The sequence below is a fragment of the Rissa tridactyla genome, chromosome Z (assembly GCF_028500815.1).
Source record: "Rissa tridactyla isolate bRisTri1 chromosome Z, bRisTri1.patW.cur.20221130, whole genome shotgun sequence".
NCBI classification, from domain to species: Eukaryota; Metazoa; Chordata; class Aves; order Charadriiformes; family Laridae; genus Rissa; species Rissa tridactyla.
The window spans coordinates 17,280,969-17,295,520 of NC_071497.1; the positions used below are offsets into that span (position 1 = coordinate 17,280,969).

The following is a 14,552-nucleotide window of genomic DNA, read 5'->3' on the forward strand; positions in this document are numbered from 1 at the left end:
TTAAATGATTTATTATTCCTGAATTTGAAGTACCCATTTCCACGATCAGTGAGCGGATGATAAACAATCAAAAATCTCTCAAACACAGTAAGTGTATATGTGCGTGTGTATACACACACACCCTCAAAGGTACACATGTGAGCAAGTGTACATTTCTGGATAACACACAGATGGCTATACAAGTAGTGTTTTTTCAGTTACCTTCACATCGAAAGGCAGGTGACTCTAGTGACTTTCTGCACACAGTGCAAAACTTTCTTTTGTAATGTCCTGGAGGCCCAAAACAGTGTGCAACTGGAACCTGCCAATGAAGAATGCATAAGACATCATCAGCCACAACTTTCAAAGTGCCAGTTACGATTCATAGAAACTGCTGTATCATGAAAGACAGGACAGTATACACAACATAGACTTAACTAAGCCCGAGAACAAACATAAAGGCAAATCGTCCTTTTAAAATAAATTTCATACTTAAAAATATATTTAAAATACTTTATTTTAAATAATTATTTTAAATATTTTTTTTTACGTCTTTCATTTTAATATGTAACATTTTTAAGTGCCAGTCAGCTTCTTGATGATCCAGTGCCATGAATCCAAAGGTTTCCTTTGGGTTCAGTGCCATGCGACTTACCCGGAGTCACAATTTTTCTCCTAAGTATTCTTAATTGAATCAAGGATGATTAACAGTATACAAAACACCCTAAAGACAATTTTTAAAACCTCAGTGCTGCCACAGTCCAGTACTCTCCACGTGCCTCCCACCTGTTCTCCAAATAGAGCCCAGCCAACAGGCTGATCAGAAGAAAGGCATCAGTCTGCCCCCGCGCCCCAAAAGCTTCAAAGCCTGGACGGTACAGAGACACAGCTCCTGAAGTACGTCCATACTGAGGTTCCTGTTGACTGCAGGTGGAACATGACGCGTTTCAATATTCTCTTGCCAACAGCTGTACCAACAGTTTTAGCAAATATATTTCTGGTATACTATTCACTTATCCTAAAAAGGTAGCCGTTTTTTCTTGTTTAGTGATTAATAATGAAGACTGGAAGTGATCTTACCAAAAGAACAACAGAAGGAAAGATGAAAAATGAGTAAGAAACATACTCGAGCTTTATGCTTGTTCTAGAGACCACTCTTCTACAAGATACACACCTTTGTTAAACTGACATTCACATTAGAAGAAGCATAACTGCATCTTTAAAATTTAGAATCCAAATGACTTCCACAAAAGTCTGACATGACTTAGGTGTTTAGTTTTAGCATCTCACACGTCCTTTGTGATATGACAACTGTATCAAATTTATTTTCTGGTTCTCGCATCACAAAAACAAAATAAAAAAATATTGCCAGTAAAGGCTGACAAATGGTTACTTAGGAGTGAAATGAAATTAATAATTCCCAGTAAAAAGTTGGAAATTATGACTTAAGATACACATAGTCACAGATAGCTTCGTTTCCACCTGGATACACTAGTAAACAGTCCTCCAAAGATACTGGCATAGAAATGCAGGCTTTTCATTACTGCCACAGAAACGTTCTACTGAAGAAAAAGGACGCTCCGTAGACTAGAGGATCAAAGTAGAGTTTTGTGAAAAACGGGGTTTATTTTGGGAAAGACTGTGAGAAGACTTTGACAAGAGTCAACCTTACTGAGGGTTTGTCTCTACTTATCTACAACACTCAAGGGAAGCAGACCAAGTCAAAATTCTGCAGCTGTTCAGGACCCTGGTGACAATCCTCTGAAGTCTCAAGTCACTGCCAAAAAGAAGGGAAGGGAACAACTTGCTGATTGAAATGTTGGTTGGAAAAAAAAAAATAAATCTGTTCCTTCAACTTCTTCCCTTCTGAAACAAGCCAAAGAAACTCTGTTTATTATGACTAGTCTTTCTAGCTTGCTTTAGAAGTGACAGGTATGTGACAGAAGTGCAGAGCCTGGTGGGAAATGGGATGGGAGTAAGATGGAAAAAGAGAAAAGGTAAAACGGCAAGTACAACATAACAAACTCATCAATCACATCATGTTCCTCCCAGCAGTTCGCTACATTTCTTTGTTGCTGAACAAGTTCCAAGCACCCAATACCTTAAATAAAAAAAAAAAAATAATAAAAACTCAGACTGGGAACGCCAGTGAGGCAGCATGTCAGAACATGAAACGTTATGTATTGTTCTTTAATTTATATCCACCTGTGTAAGTACAGCAAAGTACAGACCCATAAGGTGGCCTACAGACAGAAAATTAATAATTGATGAGTTTAAAACCGCTTTTTCAATACAACTACATAAATGACTTTACGCAAACCACTAAAATCGATTTCCACAGAAAAATACAGAAAATTTCTGCTAGTAATGCCATTAAATGACATCTAAGTGCCCTTACAGTATTGATCAGAAGCCCATCAGCAGAAAGTATAGTGGTAATACTCCAGTATAAGCTCCAGAATGACTTTGCATTCATGGACAACATACGCCTAGTTCCTATTTTGTTTCCTGCCATCTGTTAAGAAATCCAGAGCATTACAGAACGTCACACATTTCTGTAGAAGTTCATAATAGCCTGTAATAAAATTTGATCCTATAGAAACCGAAAACTTAGATTCTAACCCCTTCAGTGCAATCTGTGTTAGCGCACAGCAGTTCTGCATCATACAGAAAGAGCAGCAACAAACTGCTCTTAACTTTCAAACTTTAGAAGAAAAAGAAAGGATAGAATTGTTTTCTTTCCATAGTGCCTTTCAAAATTGTTCCTCATCCTGAAATGCCACAGGGTGTCAAGCAATTGGCCAACAGCAGATCATGAATTTAAGCATTCTTCCACTGAGGTTGAATCACTATGCGCAGAGCAGGCCCAGCTACCACCTAAACCCTCCAGTTCACGGATGGAGTCAGGCCAGGTCAAGTCTCACTGCTCTGCAACATTCCGGATACCTCATCAGGGAAAAATACAGCTCCAGGAAGGCCTTTTCTTCACCCAGCTGCCGCTCCTTTTCTACCAGCTCAGGTAGAAGAAAGTTTTTAGCCTGAATCCTGAGCCAAAGACTTCCAGGCTCAAAGGGGAATGAGAGAAATACGGATATACCAAATGCCAAAGAGAAAGCTGCTGTCTTTCGCTGTTTTAAAAAAGAACAACCTACTAAAAACTTTTCCTAGGCCTGTGTCTAAATATTATTGTGCCCACGCATCTCCTTCCCCATCACATCAGAGAGACTCGCAGTTGGCAGGACTTTGTAAAGCACACCGGAGATACTGAGAAAGCAGGGCTGAAGGACCTACAGCAGCATGGGGCTGATCAGCTTCCAAGCAGAAAAGGGGACACAGAAATAAGGATAAAAACACAATAGCCTCCAAAGGTTGAGCAAAAAGGAATTTAACTCAAGGTCACTAGTTTTCAGTTCAAAAATACTGTGGCATTTTAAGGATAATCACAACCAGCTTGGAAGCAACCACTTTCATGAAATGCGCACAAGAGCAGCCACACGGGGTCTTTCACAAAGACTGCACTCAACATTAGTCAAAAAAACCCTGCTGATACAAATTTAAATGGTGTTTCTTCAACAAGAACTTCTACGGATTCTGATGTTTCCAGTGCAAAAGTACTTCCATATCTAAAGCTGCTAGGGTTCACGCTGACACCAAAAAAACCTTTGCTCTAGAGAGGTGATCACATCTGAGTACACCCCATGATTATTCTGTTCGGGTTAATTAAGTGTCTAGACCACACCCTCTCTGAGAGAAGCTAACAGCTTTGTGATTCAACTTTGCCCATTATTGACATCTTTTCACTTACTTACTACTCAGTAATCACAAAGAGCACTTTGTTTGTAACCTGTCTGCTTTAATAGCAGAAGATTTCTGCAACTTAAATACACTGTATGCACTTGAATGCACTCCACTTCTGCTTTTTCCTTCTAGGGACAATGCCTGTTAATTACTAGTCAGCTGTGTCCAAATTGGTATTCTTCCTCTGAGCCCTTGATACATCAGTTGGTGTTAAAAAGGAACTTTAGGTACATGTTTCATATGGAAATTCTGAAATTAGATAAGAAATACAAAATGTTAAATGGTGTCTCAACATATCACAGGACAGGAGAGACGAGAAAAATCAAATACTTAGTTATAAAAATTTTAATTGGGGCTGATGGAAGGGAATAATGCATACAACCATATGCGACCTAACCATATACAGGACTCTCTTTCTCCATCCTACAGATCTCTGTGACAGGACACTAGGCCTTACCTACAGGCCCTCAAGGACACTTCGTGATAGGATCTATACAGTGAATTCCAGACCATTTCAAATCAGGAATATATGATATTTCTACTAGAAAACAAAACTTGTATAAGAGCTTTCCAGTGCAATTAAGAGTTGCTTGGACTAGCACTGTTTGTACTGGAAAGAGAAAACGATGTGCAAAAGACAAGTCACTCCTTGCTTTTATTACTACAGAGGAAATCAATGTCCATCTCCTTTTATCAAGATAAAGATTAAGAATTAAAAGAAACAAACATAGTGACATCCCATACCACTCCTGAATGTGAAGAGTCATTGATACAGCTACAGGGCTTGTCTCAGAGTTCACAGGCTACCAGGCAGCTTGCATCAAGTTTCAATACCGCATAATAAACTCTCCTGAGTTGATGAACTCGGGGGTGCCAGCTCTTCCCTTTAACCTCAGCGTTAAAGAGACTATTGCTTTGGGGAGGAAGAGGAGGAAACTTTGGTGCCCTGCCAAGAATGCCAGCAAGCAGTTTTACCCATCATTTGGCTTCTAAATTATGCCGTGTGGCTGACACACTCCAAGCAACTGCCTTGCTGAAACAACACAAGCATGGGTCAAGTGTTGAAGAACTAGAGACGGACCTTCTCATAGAAGGTGGTCAGGGCTATCCAGAAAGTGCCCAGGTAGAATCATACAATGCTTTGCGTTGGAAGGGACCTTTAAAGGTCATCTAGTCCAACCACCCTGCCATGGGCAGAGGCATCTTCAACTAGATCGGGTTGCTCAGAGTCCCATCCAACCCATTATCCAGGAGGGCATCTATCACCTCTCTAGGCAAACTGTTCCAATGTTTCACCACCCTCATTGTAAAAAATGTCTTCCTTGTATCTAGTCTGAATCTACTCTCTAAGTTTAAAACCGTTATCCCTTGTCCTCTCGCAACAGGCCCTGCTAAAAAGATCAGCTTGGGGTCCAACCGCTGTTAGGACAACCTGTGTCCTAACCCTCTCATCAGCAAAGCCTCTTGATCACAGATAGTTAAAAGGGGAAAAAGAGAGAGAAGCACAAACTTTCACAAGCTTGCTTTTATAATATATAAAAGAGGAAAAATATTAAGCATATATTTTCTGGGTCAAGTTCATGTTACAGATCTAACTCTGCCACCGCCACCATCAAAAAGATACAATAAGAGGGGCAGGAAAAAAAGTCTCTTGATTGATGCATGCCAAATATACAGTAATTTGAAGATGAGATGTAACATTAATATGCCAACCAGCTTATTCACAAATACTACATTTCAGCCTGTTTTCTATGACAGTCTGCAGGTTCAGCAAGCATTCACTGCAGCGTTTTTTAACCCGTGTTGATATAAAACCTCCAACACCTGCAACTACAACCAAGGAATGATTTTCCAAAATCAGATTCTGATTTTTTCCCCCCCTGTCCTCTCCAGAACTCCCACTGAACCCAACCACACCAAATTTTTCGCAGCTTGCCAAGCTCTTTCACATTTGTTAAAGTGTCTACGAGTCATTTGCAACAACATTCCTTAAAAGCTAATTCTCTGAGACACTCACACAAAAATCCATCAGACATTTCGGACAGCTGCATGAAACGGGGGGATTTATTATTATAAGGCAAGTGAAACAGCAACCAAACCTCCATGGTCTTTGTCTCGCACTTTGTTGGAGCCGCCCATTGCTTCTTGGGCAGGGAACAGAGGTAGGGAGAGAAAGAAAACAAAAAAGAGGTTGTGTCCCAGTACCGAAATCCTTCAGCTGCTGAAAAATGAGATGCTGCTGTTGTGTATACAAAGTATGAAGTCCAATACAGAACAGATTATCAGAAGGGGGGCTAGGCGGATTTGCCCTAACTCGAGTATCCTTTTTTTCTCTCTTCTGCTTTCAGTTCATGAGGAACTGACCCAACTAACCACCTGCACACAGATGAATCCAGCAGCCAGAGGAAGTGATTTAGGTCAGCAAACAAGGGCAACACCTGCTTGCCCAAGCAGAGACCTCTGCGAGCACCACAACCTGCCCATTCACCATCACAACCCATGAACGAAGCAGCTCCCCACGTTCTGAACTACAAAGCCAGTTTTATTTTTAGCACAGAAAGCTTCAAGAGAAGCTGATGACCTAAACCAGCATTTTTCCATTCCAGACAACCTGGCTTTAAAAACAAAAGCACACAAGAAAGTTTCATGAGCAGCCTGTCAACCCTTCTTGAAGTGGAAATGTTTAGAAACCATCACAGCAACGCACCAACACAACAACAAGGAAAAACAAGCATAACAACTGCCAAACTTGACTAAAACCACTTTTAATATACTCACATTTCCATTTAGTTTTCAAAGAACAAACACACATGCACTTCTAAGGCAAATCTAAGGAGTAAAAAACTTGTAATACAGCTTCAATTCCAAACTAACAAGGGAAAATAAAACTTCACATTTCACACCCCATCAAAGAGGGTTTGTTTTCACTGTTGTTTTGGTTTTTGTTGGGTTTTTTTGGGGGTGGGGAGTTTTGTGCCTCTTTTTTTCTTTGTCTTTTTTTTTTGGTGTTTATAGGTTTTGGGGGGGGGTTTGTTTTGGTTTGGTTTAGTTTTTACACATACCTCAGAGTAGGCAAACACTTACGGGAGCGTAGGGGAGAGAAGGTTTGAATTTCTAAAAGTTCCTGAGACCTTACCAGTGAAACAAATAACGTCCCATGCAAACCACAAAACCACAAACTTGTTCAGAAGACTGATCCATGAAGTCTTGTTTTGAAACATCATGACTGGGATCCAGTTCTGGAATACTAAATGCAGATGATAATGATTAACAATAGTGCAAAAAAATTGTAAGTGCAGCCTGAAGAGTGAATTCATCAGGAATGACCTGAGGCTGGAGCAGCCATGGCATGCTTGTAACCCTGTGGGCCTTTACTTGACCCTGGGAAGCAAACCCTACTCTCAGGGATAAAAGTTTCCATGAAAACTCTGCTGAAAAATTATTCTCTGACAGTTTGACTTAGTATCAAATGACACACACACTCTGGTGAGCTTTAACAATTACCATCTTCTCCGGATGAAATCCAGAGGATGAAAAAAAACGCAACTCATTTCTGTAATACACTGACTATTGACATACTAGAAGGAACTATGAGAAGAAAAATCCCACCAGTCTTCCCTCTTACGTCAGACCTTTTCATAAATAAATAATAAATAATCTGAAAGGAGCAGGGAGATTAAGAAAACTTTCCACACGTTCTATAAACGATTATAATTTGGTTTTTGCTCTGTTATGTTTTTTAGGCAAATGCCAAGTTCAATATTTACTTCGACAGAGCCTGCACGCAAAACCATGTCTCCCATATGGCAGACTTCACTTGCACAGCAGACCAGGATTAATGCAACTTGGATGACCGCGTCAAGGAGGACAAAATCATCCAGAAATAAAAGCATAATCCAGTATTTTCAAAACATAATCATTATCGCTCAACACGGATAACACACAAGACTCTTTGCAGCTAAATACAGCAACGCTGAACTGCAAACAGCATTGAGGGCTGACACCACCACTCATATAAAACAAACTCTACCACAAAGCAAGGATTGTTAGATTTTATGTGTAAACAATAAACAATTAGATAAAATTCACGTGATAGAGCATGTAGAGAATGGGGACTGGGAAAAAAACAAAAAAAACCTACACTGACATCTGTGACTGATGCGAGTGGAAACATTAGGAAGTTCAAATCCAGGATTTTTACCATGCAAAAGCAAAGGAACAAATATTATTTTGAACAATGAATTATATTTAGAGCAAATTCACAAAAGAAGCAACTCACACATGTTTGCAGCTCTGACACTCTGAATTAAACGAATGTTTCCCAGTTGGATTTGTACCATCCCCCCTCTAAAGGCCCTTGCAAAGATACCTATATTCTCTGACGCATTGTTTCTTTTCCCATGCTACAAGGGCTGATCGCCAGCATACTGAAACAGTAATAGATGCTAAATCTTAGTAATAGCATTTCCCACTATCTACATGTCCCTTTACTGTGCATTCTAAGGCTTAGAGTAGTATTTCTTACTATTTCACTGGCAACTTTCAATGCCTCAGACACCTTTTTGACACATAAGTTATACCACTCAAGATGAAAAGTATGTGGGGAAGAGGAAGTGTGTAGCAAAACCTAGCAGCATTATCATCTAGACAAAGCAAACGTAAGAAAAACGAGCGGCTAACTTCTCTCTATCCAGTTCCTGTAAGTCAAGTTACATATTGTTTCGAACTTTCCCATCTCACCCCCTACACAGGTTTCCACAACATAAAGGAACTTGTAAAGCTTTTTAGGATACAAAGAAGGGAATTAGTTTCCCATCACAGGTTCCCAAACGTACACAATGTATTCCCATAAATGTGCTTTTAGTCAGTGAGGTCCGTAATGCACATGATTCTGATTTTACAGCCATGTCTCATTTGACTTTTGCATATGTCTCCTTAAGGTATTCGTAGTGTTTTACTATTTCTCTACTAAGTTTTTCTCTCCTTCTTCCTTTTTTTTTTCCCTTCTTTGTCATCCTTTCCCAAGTGGATATTACACTTTGTTTTCTCTTCAATTTAGCTTCTTAATAACTTCGGTGCATCCTATTGTCTTCTTTAAAGTTGATTAATCTTTCACATCCTTTAAAACCAACCTCTTAAGCATGAAGTCTTGTGGGAGAAAAAGTCACAGGGCATCTGAAAACAAGTACTTTATTAATTACTAAACTAAATAAGTTTGCTTTGTTACCAACAAGCAAATTCTTAAGATGCCGCAAGAAGACAAACACAGCCCCTTCACTAGGCAGAGAAGCTTCTGCATTTTCTCAGTACAGTGTAATTGCTGTAAAAACTTTGATGCTGTACAGAGTTTTTGTTTAGTATGACACATGGTATGATTTTCTGAGAGCACTGATATCAATCAGTCACCCCACTCCATTACTGCGAGGCTTCCAGGTAATGACACACAAGTAAGAACATCTAGTAATGTTCAAAGAATGCAAATAACTGCTCTTCAAAGACAGACTATCCACAGTTGCCCATAGCAGGGACTTTTCAAAGGAAATGCAACTTTGCCTTTGAGCAGCTATGAAACCCTCAGTGATGACTAACACAATTGATTTAAGCATTACGCTATTAACAAGCCACCACTGTACCATACCATGTTCATTAGTGATAAATCTGTGACATTATCCCAAGAAAGGGCCAAGGCAGCTTGTGCTTACTCACCCTTACAAGGCTGGGAGCAATACATGAGCATGGTATCTTGACATTCTTGAGGCACTTTTCATGAGACATGAAGTTACAAACTGTAGAAATAAAGTAAGAACCATGAGCAAGTCTTCACAAACATGGGACTTTGTGAAAAACAAACAAACACAAAAATCATATGGAGCCAAATACAATCAGGAACACATCTTTTTAATGACATTTGCTCTCCCTTAGGTTTGAGAACGTACATGACTGTCACAATTCTTGCAGTGGGTGAACTCCAGCTCATTTTGTTACTAAGATGTTGGCAATGGAAAAAGAAGCAGAGTTTATCCCAATGCATTACAGGCCTACAACAAGTCATGCCCTCCCACACTCTTTCTCCATAAGCACCAAAACGAGCTCTTACATTTCAAATGAGATTTTAAACAGTCATAAGTCCAAAGCAGCTCTTTCATGTAGCCAATGCAGATGGACATGTTTGAAAGTGAATTATTCTATAAACTAGCGCATGTCACAGGAATAAATGGGAGAAAACACAGCATTGTTACCCACTGAGTGTAACGGATGAAGGAAACAAAATTAAAGGTCACCAGTTGCATGCAGCTTTGAAAGTCAAGAGCAACTAATTATTTCTTTAACTGTGGAAAAAACAGGTTTCGAATTCCACCCAAGCTCCACAAAGCATGCTTTCAATCAAGACAGTGTTTGAAAAAAATAATTTCTCACGGGGGTGATATTTTCCACAGCTTCTTACCACAGATTTACATTATGTTAAGCTGTGCAAGGAAAACAAGGGATTCTTTATTTCATTCCTACCGCTTTGCTTTTATTAGGAATTAATAAGCCAAGCAGCTATGGCTTTAGAGTCCTGCTCCTCTCAGAATTACCCTCTACCAGTTCAAGCGTGAAGCCTGGACACAGATGCTCAGGCCCTGACCTCTCCCATGGAAGCCCAGACCTCTCCCAGTGCCTGGGCAGAAGATCACTTGCCAGTGGCAACTGTTGCTGTACGCAGGAGGTTTTCACACGTCCCTGCTTTTCAGAAGCACACTGTACCGCTTCCGAAGTTTCACCAGCAACTGAGAAAAACCCCATGCGCACCAAGCTTCCCACCTGCAGCCCACTGCCGTTACTGATTGCATGTGCCAGTGCCATCAAAAGCAGACAATTTTCCTTTCCTCACCCTTCTCCAGCTCATTGACTCCTGATTTCACAACACTCCTTCTGCCATGCCAACTCAAGCATTAAAATCCAGGTCCGCTTCTCTATGTGGCTTACTGCCAGGCCATGCAAAGTAATCTTTCCTTTTTGTGGCACAAAAAAAAGAAAAAAAAAAAGATGACCCTTTTTACATTGGCGCTCATCTTAATGGGAGCAGCAGGCAGATGTATGTTTTTTATTAATCTGCAAGTCAGAAAAAGAAGCAGCGCTGCAAGCCACTACTGCCTACAAACATGTTATTCATCATCCGTGGTTGAACACAGAGCAATTACTGCACCGATGAAAGAAAGTGGGAACGGAGCAGATCCAAAACTTCTGCCGGCTGGGTGTTACGAAGTGTCATGTGCATCTTTAGGGTTGACAGCATTCCTGACTAAACGGGGCAGATAAGGGGTGGAAACAGTAAGAAGGGACGATAAAGCAGATTCTCAGAGCTGGAAATGCAGATGCCCAACACATTTGGAGATGGTCACTGTGGAGGAAGGAGCACGCAGCCCATCAGCACAGAGGAGACCAAAGAGAACAAAGTGATTCTCCAGGCAGAGCAAAGACACATCTCCTGGTCCAGAAAACCGGTACAACCCCACACAGAAAACTGGTGAATTCTTAACACACTTATGTATGTTATCACAACATGGATGTAGATGGACATAACCTACTCTCTTCTCAGGTGTCTGCAGTATTTCTACTGACGCTTTTAGGAGGGTCAGCTGGTTACTGTGAAAGCAGGTCTGCAGACAGTGCAGGAGAAAAGCTACCTGCCTGTTGCTAGCTAGTCTGAAATTTACCACATATGCCCTGCCACCAGCAGAAGACATTCGCTCCATCCATTTATTTAGGTGACCTCTTCACTGTCTCACAGGTGGTGCCCAAAGGTCAGCTGAACCTGGCTAGATGATGGGGACCAACCTCTGCAGGCAGAAGGATAGTGACAAAGGATCCCATGGCTCCAACCCACAAAAGGTGACAATATGAAGCTTCAAATATAAACAGGCAGCTGTCAAGAACTTCATAAAGGGGTGAGAGCTAGCCAAGGAGAATGCACCAGTGACTAATGAAATTCAGTGAAATGGCACTGTTTTCCCTCATTTTTCTGGTTCAGAAGCACGCAGGCGAGAAAGGAAAGAACAAGACAGCAAGGTGCTGCAGATTGCTCCCCAAAATTTTTATGGTCTGCAAGAAGCAGCAGGCAACTGAAGTCTGCAAGACCAGTGTATCTCCAAGTGGCTACGAGCTTTATTTTAAGCACACACAAAATAACTCAACACACAAGTTACCCAAGCCCTATGCAAACACCTCAGAGAATTCAGAGAGGAAGGCTTTGAATCAGCCAACAGAAGCGAGGCTCCTTCCACGAGCATGGACCTTGAGAGATGTTCTCCCTTTATTCGGACAACTCAAGTCCCTACACAATACCACTCAATTTTCTCTTTGTGGTGACAAAAGCAACAAAACATGGTTCTGTATAAAGACAGCATCTCATGGCTCAGCTGAGGGAACATCAGTAGAAAAATGTACTACAAAAGAATTCAAACTGGCAACTTCTAACAAGCAGTAAAATCAAAAGGTGAATGGAGGTTTCAGACAAGGAGTAAAATAGGTGCATAAAGGTTTTAACTGCTTGACTGAGTGCATGCAGAAAAAGACAGCATGCAAAATAATTAATTTCCTAAAATTACATGGAAAAGATCGAAGCATTTGCAAAGAATCAAGTTAAGGAATATCAGGAGACAAACAGCAGGAGATCAGTGGTGCCCAAACAGAGATTGTAACGTTGTTCTACGTGGAGGATTTTCATGTGTTTTTCAGGAGGTACTCACGCACCACTCCTCTGCTTGTCACATGCCTTGAATTCAGCAGGGAAGGATGCACTCTTGCTATGTGTCTTCTTCCTGTCCCACTAAATTCCTCAGGGGTTGAGATAACTCTTACAAGTCATCATTTCGTTTTTGTTTTCCACATTCCCCAAAAGAAATAAAGAAAAAAAAAAAAAAACAACCAACCCATCAACAAGCCAAACTGAATCATGAACAATATTTAGGGAGGAATCCTGAATTTGCATCAGTATCCCCAGAGAGGCAACACAATTAAGCCTGAAGTTTGGACAGCCATGAGTAATTTGGTGTTTCTAAAGGGGTGATCTTTCATCAGGATAAACAAGCCAGAAGACACTATGTGAAGTTTCAAGAGATGAAATGCAAAATTTTGAGGAAAAAGCATGTAAAGGGAAAGGAAGATGACAGGCTGTTCTACTTCTAGCATGAAGATTTCTTCATACATACAAACACAGTGATGAGCTACCAGCAGACACATCTATGGACTGTAAATCAAAACAAAGCAATTTCAATTACAGCTTTCGGATACTGTATACTAAACTGCTGGTTTCACTGGGCTTGAAAGGCTGGAGTGCTCAGTGAATCCTTCAGCTCAGCATTTTAAACACTGCCAAAAGTACCTAATAGCACAGATGAAGGGAGAGACAAACACTTGAGGTATGTTTGAAGAAAACAGTGCCTGCGACCTTCAAACTGGACTTTGAATACAAGGCACCTATATCCAGGTTTAAGCTGCATGAAGCTGTACAACATTGAGGGAAAACAAACATGTGATTTCAAGAGACATTGACAGAATCCACAAAATTGTTTCCTTGCAGGTTTGGGGGACTTTAGGTAGCCTCTCTGAGCACCTGACTTTATGGTCGGGTGTACAGCACCAACTGCATTTAACAACTTTCCCTTGCTCTCCTCCTCTACTCAATAATAAGTGACTTCATTCACATGAAAAATTAGATAATCCTAATGCACAGCAAGAAGACAGGTGGCCATCAGGCACCACAGGATTGCTCCTGGCCCACATCAAGCTGAGACGTGGCTTTACAGCAGTCCCTGACCATAAGCCTTCACCTCCCAGGGCCACTTCCCTATCACATTTTGTTTGACTTAGTGATTTAGTAAAGAAAAAGGTAGTATGTATGTACGGCAACATTCAGTGAACATACAGCCAGTAGCTCTCCAACATATACGTGCAAGGAAACAGAAAACATCTCTCTCCAGCCCTCCCTAGAAAGCCAAGAGATAAAGGCTGGGCATCACTATAACTCATGAGCTGTGTAACCCTTGCTAGCAAAGCAAGGGCTATTTACACCCTCCAATATGCCACACTTTTTCCGTATAACCCTTTTTCTCTCTGTCCTCAAGACAGACTTTAAAGCAGATCCCAGAAGTGGGTAGAAGGAAAAGGTGGATTATGTCCTGTACAGACTCTAGCAACGTTTTAAGTGCCCCAAGCAAATGATGGCTGGGTGAGAATTGCTTATGAAATACCAAATTTAACACATAATCATCTCCCACTTTTGAATACCGCCCAGTCCTGAGCAAAATCATAGAAGGTGTTGAAAATTACTTCTGTTTCCTCTTTGAGGAGATGTTCACCATAATTCAGTTTTGCTGTTTTTCAAATATAAATTTATTTGTAAGTTTATATTTTAACATGTTAATCTATTTAATTTTTTTATTTTAACTTTAACAATTGTATTTATGTATCGAATTTTACATTTGCTAAACACTTTTAACGGTAGAGCTACCAAGCTGCTCTCCAAAGAGAATCAAGGAATGTCAACACAAAGACCAAAATGGATTTGATCCTCCCCTGGAAGTGTGATCAGTTTAAGGCAAGACTCACTGTGGACCAATTCACACACGTGTTCTTAACCCAAGAGCACTTCCCACATTTCCATAAGCACTTATTTTAAGCTTAACAGAAGCACCTGCAAAGTAAACTGCAATTCCTCCTCCTCCAACCCTCTGTTGTCTGGATTTGCTGTCCTGCCAATTGCCACCTGTCCCTCTGTCTCTCGTTCTTAC

The 14,552-nt window shown here is 40.6% G+C and overlaps 1 protein-coding gene across 2 annotated transcripts in view; it reads right to left on the reverse strand.

Annotated features, from left to right (window-relative positions):
* DGKQ (diacylglycerol kinase theta) overlaps positions 1-14,552 on the reverse strand; it is a 98,346-nt gene that overhangs the window by 61,245 nt on the left and 22,549 nt on the right. For both annotated transcript variants that reach the window (XM_054185216.1, XM_054185215.1), the window contains exons 2-3: positions 9,484-9,563; positions 202-301 (exon numbers count right to left, since the gene is read on the reverse strand). In XM_054185216.1, the coding sequence (XP_054041191.1) occupies positions 202-301; positions 9,484-9,563 (180 nt within the window). The remainder of the gene's footprint in view (positions 1-201; positions 302-9,483; positions 9,564-14,552) is intronic.